The following is a 13,664-nucleotide window of genomic DNA, read 5'->3' on the forward strand; positions in this document are numbered from 1 at the left end:
TGCCAATGTGTGCAATTTTATAATTTGCAATACACATTCATGATACCTCCATAACCTTAGGTAACCTGTATTATTTAAAATGGAGAAGCAACATTTTTACTGTCAGCAACCACTACATCACAGTTTCTATTGTACAGTTTTTATGAACCAGCCTCACTGACTCAAAGTTATAAAGAAAAAAAAGGTTCCTCCTTCTAAATACATAATGTTTTGTTACTGGTTTCTGTAGTCAGTCTTCACAGCAGTTTTCTTTGGAGTCTCTACAGAATATCCCCCGGTATTTCCTTGTGTGGGAGATAAAGTCACCTCCTCCTCCAGGCGTGGAAAGAAATAAGGAAGTTTTAAAAACTTGTAACCTTAGATTGAATTACTGACAGTTTATGGCAGAGCAATGATAACTGAGCTCTATGGCAAAGCTGGGTTTCGCAATGCTGGGCGTTCTGCTATTTCAGATTGCTATTGTTGTTCATTCATTACCATCTACAGAAGGTAAGTTCATAAAAAATACATAAAAATGTTTTATATATGTTTGTGTCTACACCTACTTGTACACACCTTCACATAAACAAAAAATTTTTAGTACATTTATATAACACAAACATATTAGAGTAAAGGATCATAGAGGTCATAATTAAATTGAATATATTATGTTATGTTTAGAGCATGTGCAGAAGAAGCCTGGAATGATTGTAATGATCCCAAAGAATATTAATAGGAATATATTTTAAATACTATTTTTTCTAGCTGTGTTTTGTAGTTGACAGACCATTACAACAAACACTTCTCACTTCTAAAAGAAAAAAACGTGTAGTTACTGGTAATCAAACAGGCAAAATACACCTGGTACAACTACAGGTAAAACTTTTATTTTAACTTTGCTAGATATATATATATATATATATATATATATATATATATATTTGTGTGTGTGGTAATCATATTCATATTCTCATGTTGCTCCGTGACTGTCTACCATTGACAATGATGTAGGTTACCAATGCATATTTGCACACCCTTTCTGAATAGAACAAAAATGGAAAGTCCCATGTATTGTTTATGACGTGGGGTATCTTCTCTCACTTCCCCAGTAGAGGCTGAGAAAGAACAAGTTGGAGGAACTTATGGGTTCTATAGTTAACTATTTATGTAATACCATCATAAAATAGAAAAAGAAAAAAATATATATATAAATACTGTATATATATATATATATATATATATATATATAGTATATATATTATATATATTTTTTTTTACAAACAGCCAAACCCCATTAGCACTCTGTGTGAGTTCTTACAAAAATATAATCATATATATAGGCAAGTAAAAGGCAAATGAATGTTATTTTGTCAATGTACTACATATTGTTTTTCATAAATATAAAAATTACAGGTACTTCATCAATGAAGTATTATATTGCCAAAAAACCCAACACTACATGTATCAAATGAGGGTAATATGCTAATTTATCAAAAATCTAGAATGCTATATGTGATATTTCTAAACTTTTAGATTTTTATTGCAGTTTTATTACAGACTTTCCTGTTTCTGACGTTTTCTATGACGTTGTTCAGATGACTGTTTTCTAAGGAACCTTTCCTATTACCGATGAAGTTGCATTGCCAATATGCTTCTTGCAAAAGACTAGCATTTACTTTTTTTATATGTAATTGTTCTCTTGCAATTTCCATTACCTAATGTGCTAGCTTAGTAAGAAAGGTTAGAGCAAAACCGTTTTGTGTTGTGGTGCCATTAATTATCAATGGTACCCTAATACTCTAAGGGTATGCAGGATACTGCAACACAGGGTAATGCAGGGAATTTATTCCAATGGGTTGGCTTGAAATCACTAGCTAATTTTTTTTTTTGGTTTGGAATGGAGTGTGGAACGTTAAAACCATCAGGTTTTAATGCATTTACAACCAACTGTTAAAACTTATTTAAAAAGAAGGACCACTTTACTCATACATTCTCCATCATTGGAGGAAAAATTTAATTTCTTCTGACAATTTTGTTTACTGGCAGTGATACAGGTATGATACAAACTTCCAAATATAATATATAACAGCCTGATAACCAATAATTTCATAATGAAAAAAAAATTGGCGTAGCTCTGTTTGTGACATCAAGGGAGAACTCTCAATTTGTCATTGTGACTTATCACTCAGAACATCAAAAAAAAACTTTTCAAAGAAGACACCTAGACTGGTGACAACTATACAATAGGGGATTGAACCTGAGAGATTTGCTCTCAGTTCCTGTTGTGTACTCATAATAAGAACCTAAAAAAAATCCTTCCCAACACAGCAGTCTATACTCAAAATTAAAATACAGATCAAAATCTTTAAAAAAATGATAAACGTTAAAGTGTAAAATAATTTTACTAATATAATAGTAGTGTAGTGGTGAGTAGCTGGGATCACCTTGCTCTGTAAACATATTGTACAAAAACTTTCAGGATGTGTTAATCACACATTTGTTCTGTGTTTGTTTTGCATTCACACTGGCATGTGTAGAGAAAAAAATATATAAACTTATCTTAAACTGGTTTCAGAGCTAATCCCAAGTCTAGCATTAAAAACTTCACTTTCAGGTAGGGTAACCATGCACTGCAGGGGTTATCTGTGTGTTTTTTGCCTAGGAGGACATAAACAGGATTTTTATAACCTTATACCTCATACGTTGGTAGCTGGTGTGCATCTCTTTTACCACCGTGGGCTGTGGACAGGCATTGCTCCCTTTGAGGGATGACAACGGTGCCTGCAATGATGGGCCCTTTGAAGAGGCTGCAGGGACCAGTTGTGCGGAGGTGGAGAATGTGCGGAGAGGGTATAGGGTTAGGTAAATTACCATTTACTCTGCCCCAATACAGGAACAAGATTTTAAATCATTTAATACAGAGCAATCCCCAATGCAGGTTTATTTACTAAACCGGAATTTAAGTTTTAATTGATCTCAAATGCCTTTCTGTCAAAGGTATTTGTGACGGAAAATACTTTGGACAATTTCCATGTAGATGCTGCTGTCGTTTATTTCAGTTTAAAAGTAGCTTATAGAAACAGTTATCATAAAAAAAATCACATTTTTGTCAATAAATTATATTAATGATCAAACGTATTATTAAAATCACTATATACATTAATATATATATATATATATATATATATTTATTTATTTGTTTATTTAAGTAGTGTCTCAACCAAGGTCAGGTCAGAATGTCAAAATCCACAATCCATATGTAATGACACATTTGTTTTTTTACAGGATTATTGTTTCTTTACATGAGTTTAAATTAAAAATGAAAATGCCCGGCTTTTACTGGTGCTTTCTGCTATTCTTATGTCTAGTAAGAGTGCCCTACTGGCTTTTAATCTCATTGAACAATGTGGCAGTTGCAGTGAGATTTAGCCATGAAAAAAGGAAGGGAGGGTCCATGTTGTCAGTCAGTTGTGCCCCTGTGGCCCTCGTGATCCTGATACTCTGAATTGCTGTCTCTGAAGCCAGGTTAGCACTGGTAAAAATATGGTGGGAGTGTCACCGAAATTTCGCGAACCTATCGGAACTTCGAGGAGATTTTCTCAAGAATGCTAGAGGCATTCTCGCTCATCCCTAGTACTAAGGTTCTACAAAATTGAACCCCATCCTTGACTATTTGTCCATTCATTTTTTTAGCCATAAATAATTATCCAGTCTATCGATTATCAAATGGTCTAATTTAATTTAAAACCATCACACAGTCATCTTTTGTTTTATACATTTTTTCTCATAAAGGATGTAAAAGCTGCCATGGCTTTGTAACAGATGTGGCTTGCAAAGCCAGGCATGGTTCTCAGGAAGGTTACATTGTTTTAACCTGTTCAGGATGTTGCAGAGTCAAACATTTAAATGCTAATTTCTACCTGAGGATACCATAGTATAAACAATATTAGCATTTTAAAGGAGAAAAAAGACCTATAAATGAGGAAAAGTAAGAAGTCATGCATAATCCCCTTTATTTATTTTTTTTACAGGTGATGGGTTGATGCCTCCGGAAAATGTTCATTTTCAGCTAGGATTTTTTTATCACATTTTGAATTGGTCACACAACAGATCTGAAAGTGATGGAGTTTTGTATCAAGTGGAGTATCTTAGGTGAGAAGCTTTGGTGCTAATTAATAAAATCTAGAAACAAGTAAACAAGCGGTATCAAACATGAATGTTTCCCCATGACAACCAATCAGATTTAATTTTTATTTAAAGAATTGAATATATCATTGTGTTTTTGCTTTGTTTAGGTATGGTTCCAAATGGACTTCTGTCCCAAACTGCACTTTTATTAACCAACAGAGCTGTGACCTCACGGTGGAAACCTTACCTAAAAGTGAAGGGTATTATGCACGAGTTAGGAGTATTCTAGGAGACCAGGCTTCAGAATGGGCTCGTACATCGCGCTACACATTCAAAGAAGGTAACCATCTATTTTTAAAATAATTTACTTAGGACAAATCATGAATTTAATATGGAATTTATGCTGCCCATAAAAGAAAACGTTAGAGTTTTCAATGAATATTTTTAAAAACAGAGAAGTACCTTTTTCAAAGATTTGAAATTTCTGCAGTAATGAGCATAAAGAGAATGTAAAATAGTCCTAATAAAACAAATAAAGGTACTTATATGTTTAAAGAGTATCTAATTTCTGGAAGCTGTGCCAGAAAAGGCAGACAGAGGACATAAGAGGACACTATTGTTGCCTGAGTTTTTCCTGCATTGGATATTTTCTTCATTATTGACTTACTGTGGTCCTGATCTATTAAAGCTCTCCAAGGCTGGAGAGGATACACTTTTCACAGTGAAGCTGGGTGATCCAGCAAACCTGGCATGGATTTCTTCAAAGGAATTTGCTAGCAAATGTTTTGAATCCTGGACCTGATCCATTCCAGGTTTGTTGGATCACCCAGCTTCTCTGACGAAAGTGTATCCTCTCCAGCCATGGAGAGCTTTAATAAATTAGGTGATGTGACTCTACACAGAGGTGGCCCATCTGGTACAAAAGCAAGGCTTTGCTTTTGCAGGTCTGATCAGCCCTTTCAAAGCGGACCTATCATCAAAATTTCATCATTATGTAAAAGGGACACTTTCCCTTTTACATAATGAGAAAAAATGTTTCTGTGCACATATCCTGAAAGGCTGCAGACTGCTGCTTCTGCTCATGCCCAAAACTGCATCTCCATGGATCTTTTCTCAACAAGAAAGTTTTACTTTAATACCTGGTTGCTATTTTGAAAAAAGCACAGATCTGCACAGAATTATTATTGCGAAAGCTAGAGGATCTACAGGCTTCTCTGCATCGAGCATCACAATAGTATCATCACCCATACTCACCTAAGTTATTTTTTAAAGAATCTGCAGCCCTAGTTGCTGCAGATACACAAGCATGAGCTTCAAGGCACAGGAAGTGCACTATTTTTGGCAGAAATTCAAGACTATAGGTAGATTTTTTTTTTGGCGAGCCTAATATACACAATTAACATTTTATATGTTTGCTATAAAACAGCAGATCTTCACTTTTGGCATTTAGGTCTGTTCAAAAATGATAAAAGTGCTATCTTTGGAGACCTTGTATGACTTGAAAACATGCTTGGATCCAATGAATTCTGACAACAGTGGCAAGCACAAACTTAATACATAAAGGTATAAAGGGACTCAAATGTCAGATCTAATTATCCACCTTCATTCTCTAGTATTGCATTTAAATATTTATTTCAGGTTACAACATGGTAAATTGGCAGCACACTGTCATAGCTAGCATACTCAGAGTGCACCTTTCCTCGCCTTATTTCTATTTTACTTGTGGTTTCTTCTCCAGTCATAACAGAGTAGAGATGAGCAGTGCTCTATAAATGTACAGTACGTAAAATCAGCAAGTTCTATTTTCTTGCACTTTTTTTATAAAGACAACAGTCCATCACCAGAACAGATGCCCACACTGCACATACTGGAAATACTTCAAAGCTGCAATCTAAGAACACCATTTAAAATATTAGTAAACCTTTCAGAGATAACAATATTACTCCACATCCTACCATTCAGTGATGACTATAAGCGCATGAGCATCATGCTGTTTAATGGTATAGTTTGAATCTTTAGTATCATGTTAAATGATAATTTGTGCTTTGACCAATTTCAAATCTAATATGGCGCTAATAGCAGTGGTCCCCAACCTTTTGGAGCTCACGGTTCACTAAATGCATGGACTCCAGAGCGTGCATGTGCGGGGAGCCATTTGTAACTCAAAGGGGAAGAAGCTGCCCCCAGTGTGATGTCATGATGCCAGAACCCCCCCACTCTCCAGAGACACAACCTGCCCACTGCCCTGAGCCTGAGTGATCCATACACGAGACATGGTCCACGGCTCTGGACGGTGTGCCCCCCCAAGTTGGCTCCTTCTCCTGACTCCGCTGGGGGGTTCACCAACCAGAGCCATGGCCCACCTGTCAGGTGGCCGCTGCCCAGTAATGGGCCGCGGACCAGGGATTGGGGACACCTGGCTTATAGCATTGCTAGGAAGTTGTATGAACAAATATGAGGTGCTATCCTGACAGCTGCATTGTGCAGAGGTAGAGCTGCAAAAGCTCAAAATCCATGTAAATCATGGCACACCTTCTTTAATATGCTTGCTTGTGATAAGTAGACTAACAAACGATGTGATTGTTTTGCAGTTTATCTTCCTCCACCATTCGTACAAGTCGATGTAGATGGCCCTTCCTTACTTATTGAGCTCACTCTGCCAAAAATTACAGCCGATAATATTACTCAGCGCTTTGAGGATGTTTTCCCCTACAGCCGCACGTACACTATAGATATTCGGCGAACCTATGATAACCATATGGTAGGTTATGGTATTATGATTATTAAAAGTTCCTTTGCACTTTCTGGTAAATTGTATTACATTAAAAAAAAATCTGTTTCTAGAGGTATTTCTCTATACAAGGCCAACTTAATTTATTTTGGGATGTTTTGCTTTAAAGTATTTCAGAGGGAATACAATCAGGATTTTGAGTTGTCCATTCCATTTTTTATGACATAATTTCTTCTGTCTGAGTCCATTGTTGGTTTGAATGGCTTAATCCTGTCTTTTGGATTAATGTTATGTGTCAGCACTCATAGTTACATATAATTACAAAGTTACATAGTTAGGTTGAAAAAAGACATAAGTCCATCAGGTTCTACAACTAAGGAAATGAACATATCCCAGATATAAAACCCTATATGCAAAGTTGATCCAGAGAAAGGCAAAGAAAATCCTTATAAAATATGGTACAATTTCCTCCAACAGGGGAAAATAAATCCTTCCTGATTCTGGAAGGCAATTGATTCTAGAAAAGCATGCAGCTTTTTCTTACAGCAATCTATAGAATGTTTCTTTTGAATTTTAGACACCTACAATATATCTGACATTTTCTTTTAGATACAATTTTGAATTGATCTTTTAATCAATTGGTATTCCAATTATTGAAAACCAGAAGCATAGTAGCCAAAACCAGTATTGTTGCTTGACCATGCTTCACAGTTGGGATATTATTTTGGTGTTGACGTTCTGTGTGGTATTTTCTGCAAATGTACTATTGTTTAACAAAGCATATCTTTTGTTTAATATGTCTATATATCATGTCCTAGTATTCTGTGTAACAATTTTTATGCTGTGTCTCACTGGGGATATTCCCTACCCCAGTGGCACAACAGAAAGTAAAAGGAGATCTCTACAAAGAAAGTGGAAATCCCCTCCTAGTCACATGTCACCAGTTATTCCTAATGGAAGTACCCCTCCCGTCCTGTTCCTGTGTCAACTTTAACATTTTGATTTCCCATTACTTTCTATACCAGTTAAAGCGACAAAAGGACAAAAAGAGAAGTTTTTGTCTAGTTAAAGGACAAAAAGAGAAGGATGGCTTCCCCAGCAGGGACAGTAATAAATTATAATAGTGTTTTTTTTCTTTACTGTATCTGAACCCATAAAGATTTAGATTGACATTCAGTTTAGGCAATTTTAATATGGTAACAGTTTATAGCTGGTCAAGTGGAATAAATTGCTTCAGAGCCCTTGTGGGGAATTTTTCTTTGCACTAATCTTTGTATGATGCACATGTCAGGGAAAATAGCAACAGTACTGAATCTGTTGCAAACTACCTGCATGGCTTAGACCAACATAGGCTTAGTTTTCTAACTGGTCGTATGAACTGAAAGAGAACCTGTAACAAAACAATTTGTTGCCAATAGGAGATAGTAGCAAAGACACCACTTCCCTGGTACCCGAGCTCCCCGAATGTTGGGAAGCCAACCAATCCAGGAATGACTATCATTGCAGTAGAAAGTGATGACGTGATGTTATTTCAGGACAGCAAACCACCAGTGGGTAAGTGGTGGTCTTTCAAGTGAACTTGTTTCTTTAGCCCAAATTGGGCAGAATGGGGGATTTTCATTTTTATAAAAGGCCATCATTGCTCAACATTTTAATATTATTTCCCTAAAATCACATACTGCTCCTAACTATAAATTTACATGTTTAGAGTGATCGCATTATGTTTTATATAGTGCATGTTGTTCTTGAAGCTGAATTCTAGTATTTGCTTCTAGTTCAAGCAGGTGAAGTACTGTGAAAAGTTCCATATTACTGACTTGGTTGGAGGACAGGAGTATTGTATAAAAGTTCAGCCTTCTATTTCTTCCCGTGGTAATACTGGGGAAGCCTCTTCAGAGAAATGCATTTACCTACCTGAGCAAGGTGAGTTCCTATAAGTGACTACTGTACTGTATTATTGTATTGTATATCTTCCTGGACCTTTTAGCCATCTTTACACCCAAGAAGTAAAATGTTAGGTATAGCAGTTTTGTAGTCCTTAGATGTGGTGGCTTCATTGTGTTTCTATTTTAAGGGTATGTATATTTTCTGAAGTAACAGAAAAACATCTGTGTATTTTTCTGTGAAATAATGTTACAGACCTACGCAGTTCTCTTATGTCAACCACAGAACACTTTCCTGTTATGTTATAGCAAAGTGGTAATTGGGAGGTGTTCTGTACCCCTGTGCTAGGGTGACCATAGTGCTTCTCCATACATACATTGCTAATGACCTGACTTTTGTTTGCTGCACTTTAAAACACAACAAAACCCAATACATCATTCAGCATACAGCAGTATAAAAGGTTACTATACTGCTCTATACATTTATGCTGGTATCTATCACTTTATTCTCATATAATGCATTAATCGCCACTTACATAGCAATATATTCTGAATCTGAACAATGACTATAGAACGTTTTTATTGAACTTCTTAGAATTAATTACACTTTTTAAGACCTTCAAATTGTCACCTAAACAGCTAGAAATTCCTTTTGAAGATTTTCATCATTTTTACAATATACACACAAGTCCTTGAGATGCCTCAACCAGTGCAACATGTCTCAGTTGGGCAGGGACATTTATATGGGTGTTGCAGTGTTCTACCATGCTGTTCTGCAATACCTGACCAAAAATATACAATTTGCTTACCTAACCACTAAAGGTCATTTTATTTCACTTTTAATAACCTTTTGAGAAAGTTGAGCCAAAGATAACATTTGTTTTTCTTCTTTGTTTCTGCAGGAGTGTCAAGCAGCACTCTCCTGGTGGTGGCGTCATGCATTTTAGCTTTCGTAGTGCTATTGATCTTTCTCAATGTCTTTATCTGTCTTTACATTCGAGGAGTTGTCAAAACACCCAAAACTCTAGTGAGTAAACAAAAATTTACAGATATACATTTTTAACATGCTTACGTTTATAAAAAAAAAAGTAAAAAAAAAGTTTACCCCCTTTTTTTTTTTTTTTGCACAATTAAATACAAGTCTCATCTAGTCCACTCATTTCCATCTGTGCTGTCCCCTCTTAGCTACCTGCTTTCAGCCCTGTCACTCATTTAGTCTGGGGTTCATATATCAATGTTTACTGAACAGACTAATACAGTCTGTTCAGGAACCCCTATGTACTGACACAGTGTGTGAGATGTAGTGCTGTGATGTAAGAAATCCCCTGTTCTTGCTAAAGATATTATTTGCTGTTATGGAGTTTATTTAACACAAACTTTAGCTAAACTTAATGAAGTCAGATCATTGAGTCACAACACAAGAGGGTGGTATTTCTTTTGTTAACAGAGCACAGGTATATTACAAAGGAGTTGAGGTCTGTAATGTATTGTGCTGTCAGTAGCATCACAGGGGTGCTGATAACAGAGATAAGTGAAAAATTGCCAAAAACTTATTCGTTAATGACTATGGCAAATAAATGGCAAACTATATTTCCCTGGATCTCTGAGTAGAAAAAATCAGGAGGTAGAATTTACAGTCTCAAGAAATAAGCAATTTTAAATTCTCAGTCTATTAACAAGAAGCTAAAAGGGACAAGAGGCCCTGGTTATGTGAATAGATGCATACTGTAGGTACAGACAGCTACAAAATTGGTTTTTAAATTTAAAAAGATCAGTTCCAAAATTGGTCATAATAATTTACACTTATCAACATGCTTGTTTTGGGAACTTGACTTGTTCAATTTTGGCTTTAATAGATCATTAAAGAAAATAGGCAAAATGACAAGTTCTCTTACTAGCCTAGGTCGCCTTTAACAGCTGATACTCACCTTTACTGTGCTCCCTCACCTAACTTTTTGTCTACTGGAGTCCTCATATATAATTATTTCTTCTCCATATAGGAGAGTGGTATTTTTCCCTTCCTCCTAGGATGTAGTCCTAGGGCCTGAGCAGCCAATCATTATGCCCAAACACTTCTCTATCATGAGCAAGTCTATAAGCTTGTGTAAGATGCAATTTAGATCGCAGTATTTAGATCCACAACACCAATGTAGGAGTGAAAGGGAAAGGAGGAAAGTTAGCATGTTCAACATGAACACCTTACATAATAATGACCAAGTGTTTTATTTTTTCTGCAGAAATCTCTAATCATGAGAAGCTGGTCATGGATGGATAAACCACCATCTCCAATCATAGAGACAACACTGCACTGGGAAAACGGCCTAATTGAACATCTAATGGCAGAGCCCAGGAACTCTGTGTTGCGCAGCAGTGCAGATAGTGGTTTTGGAAGCCAAATCTTTATCAGCAACATGTCAAAGTCCTCTGAAGAGCTGTGTTTAGTTGGAAATATATCAAAGTCAAAATCTGATCTTACAGATATAAGCACACAGGAGGAAAAAGAAGAAAGAGAAAACTCCAAAGATGAAGACAGCGGCATCAGTCTATCAACAGGCTCCCAAAACCTCAGCAGCTGTAGTGGAAGTATTGATGACAGAGACATCCAAAATGGTGATAACTGCAGTGAGACAGTAGTGATAAATGTAAGACTGGGTTACTTGAGACAGCATGAACCAGAGGAGAACACCAACAGTTTAGAAAAGAAAGAACTGGAGAGCATGTGGCATCCACAAAGTAAAGAGTACCTATCTCAAGGATCACGGAATTTGCAGAACATTGTTGAATGTCCTTACCAGAAGAAATCAGAACCTTTGCTGGAACCATGGACTTTTCTTCCTGGGGCTTTTCAGTCTTCATTGCCTCTTACAGTGGCATTCAGTCCATTCAAAAACAAACTCTGGGATTTAGGTGTCAGTGTTCCATCACTTGGAGATGTAGAACTTATGGACACACGATCCTAGGAAGAATGGTTAAGATGTTTGAAAGTCATTGGGTATTACTTGAGGACAATTTATTTTTTTTTTGCAGTAGGCAGTTGGGTTGAGGTAATGTCTGTATCTTAGGTTATTAATGACATATTAACAGTCCTGGACTCTTGAGACATTTCACAAGAGACAATACCATACAGCAATGTCATTATTATTTTCAGGTTGTGCATAATGTTTTTGCTTTCAATTTAGTGGCTTTGAATTGAACACAGGGTCACTAAAAGGGTGATTTCACACAGATTTCTTTGACTATTGAAACTTTAGGTAACTAATATTCACAAAATGTCTTTAATTGTATGCTAATAATTCGGCAACTGTGTAACTGTGGCTTCCTGATTTTGATTCAACATCATTGCGTGCATATATATATATAGTTTCCTGGGTTGTGATGTTTTTTTTCCCATTCTCTCGGATACCAATACTGCTCTCCATCCCAATACCATACTGCTCAGGAATTGCTGGGGAACAAAGTTTTTGCCTAGAAAAATAAAGTAAGCTTTGGCTCATAATGAATAACTAGAGTGCATTGTCCTCTATTTTACAATAGGCCACTTATGATGGGCATTTTGCAGTGTACAATACCATGATACACAAATGTGAATAATCTAAAGTGTAGATGAAACTTTAAGGTGTTACACTTATAATATTCTTCCCTGCCTTCAGTCACCACCACAAGTGTTATATTTACCAGTGCAACATAGAGACTATGAAGCCACTAAGCCACAATCTTTTGGACTGATCCTAACCACCCACAGTCCACATTGAATCCGGTGGAAAGTTCACACTTTAGTGAGGTGTAAAACTGTCAGGTTGCAACTGTCCCTGAACTAAATGCCAACAGGCAGGCCTGTGCAAAACAGTGACAGTACAATATATGATATAAAACTGCAGTTTGTCCACAGACTAAAAATATACACATAATCGAGTTTAACTGAGCACTTTAACCATAATTCTGACTAGAATGAGAAGGAAGAGTGAGGAACGTAACGCGTTGTTGCAATTCTCAGTATATAGTTGATTGACATACTGTATATACATAGGTAGCAGTATTTGCTTGCTCTTATGGTAATCATTGTGTAAAAAAAATCTAAATTGCGTTCTTGGTACATTTCATTTTGCACAAAATTTCAAATGTCTGACACTAATATGTATGTATTTATTTATTTGTACATATCCTGATAATGTGAGTGTGATATACATGTGGTTAATCAACAATACATTTTTAATAAATATGAAACAACTTTGCATTCTTTCTGCCATATTGCACCAGAACAGTATAAACTGTATTTAACATTTTGCTTTGGTTTGTATATCATCAAATGTAATGTTTTATTAAGAATGATATTTAGTATACTTATCATCAGAGATGAAGTTATGTAGCAAGTTCAAACTTTGTCCCCAGCCAAATTTTAAAGGAAAAAAATGAGGGGCTTTTTGGACTGATTTATGCCAATTTGCTACATTGATGCAACCCCAGGTATATCTAGTAGTAGTTAGTCACATTCAAATGGACTTGTCTTTGTAATGGGATAATGTTCCGCACACTTTCAAGCTGTTTTATCGGGTCTGATGAACTGATAACAGAGCTTGGAAAACTGTAAAACACCTTTAACATTACAAAAGCATGGCCAATTGAATGTGACTAACTACTACTAGATATACAATGATCTGGAAAATGAAAAACTTCACATACAGTATTATTATGTATTATCTGTATTATGTGATGGCAAAAAAATATTTCACAATAGGGAAATCACATCAAATGATAAATCTATATACCTAAAAAGGAATATCTTCTGAAACATATTAAAACTTATAAAGGAGTAGCTCTGGATGGCATGGCTGGGATGAGATACCAGCATAAAAAAGTGGTGAATTGGTGGGTGAAAAATGCTGTGCATCAGACTAAGAGCATCTAGGGGCCAAAAATTTTGCTCTCCTTGCTATCTAGCAAAT

General features: G+C 36.0%; 1 protein-coding gene across 1 annotated transcript; it reads left to right on the forward strand.

The window, feature by feature from the left end:
• The first annotated feature begins 241 nt into the window (after nucleotides 1-241).
• On the forward strand, nucleotides 242-12,953 carry IL10RA (interleukin 10 receptor subunit alpha). The gene is made up of 7 exons (XM_072425482.1): nucleotides 242-489; nucleotides 4,011-4,131; nucleotides 4,275-4,447; nucleotides 6,699-6,868; nucleotides 8,614-8,761; nucleotides 9,624-9,748; nucleotides 10,959-12,953. The coding sequence occupies exons 1-7, from the start codon at nucleotides 408-410 to the stop codon at nucleotides 11,679-11,681; spliced, it is 1,542 nt and encodes a 513-aa protein (XP_072281583.1). The 5' UTR covers nucleotides 242-407; the 3' UTR covers nucleotides 11,682-12,953.
• The last annotated feature ends 711 nt before the right edge of the window (nucleotides 12,954-13,664 follow it).

Source organism: Pyxicephalus adspersus, chromosome 11 (genome assembly GCF_032062135.1).
Source record: "Pyxicephalus adspersus chromosome 11, UCB_Pads_2.0, whole genome shotgun sequence".
NCBI lineage: Eukaryota > Metazoa > Chordata > Amphibia > Anura > Pyxicephalidae > Pyxicephalus > Pyxicephalus adspersus.

Excerpts from the sequence above, each read along its gene's own strand:
- IL10RA (XM_072425482.1), top strand. The coding sequence starts at position 408 with ATGGCAAAGCTGGGTTTCGCAATGCTGGGCGTTCTGCTATTTCAGATT. Across the intron at positions 490-4,010 it reads TTCATTACCATCTACAGAAG|GTGATGGGTTGATGCCTCCG; the intron begins GTAAGTTCATAA and ends TTTTTTTTACAG. Across the intron at positions 8,762-9,623 it reads CATTTACCTACCTGAGCAAG|GAGTGTCAAGCAGCACTCTC; the intron begins GTGAGTTCCTAT and ends TTGTTTCTGCAG.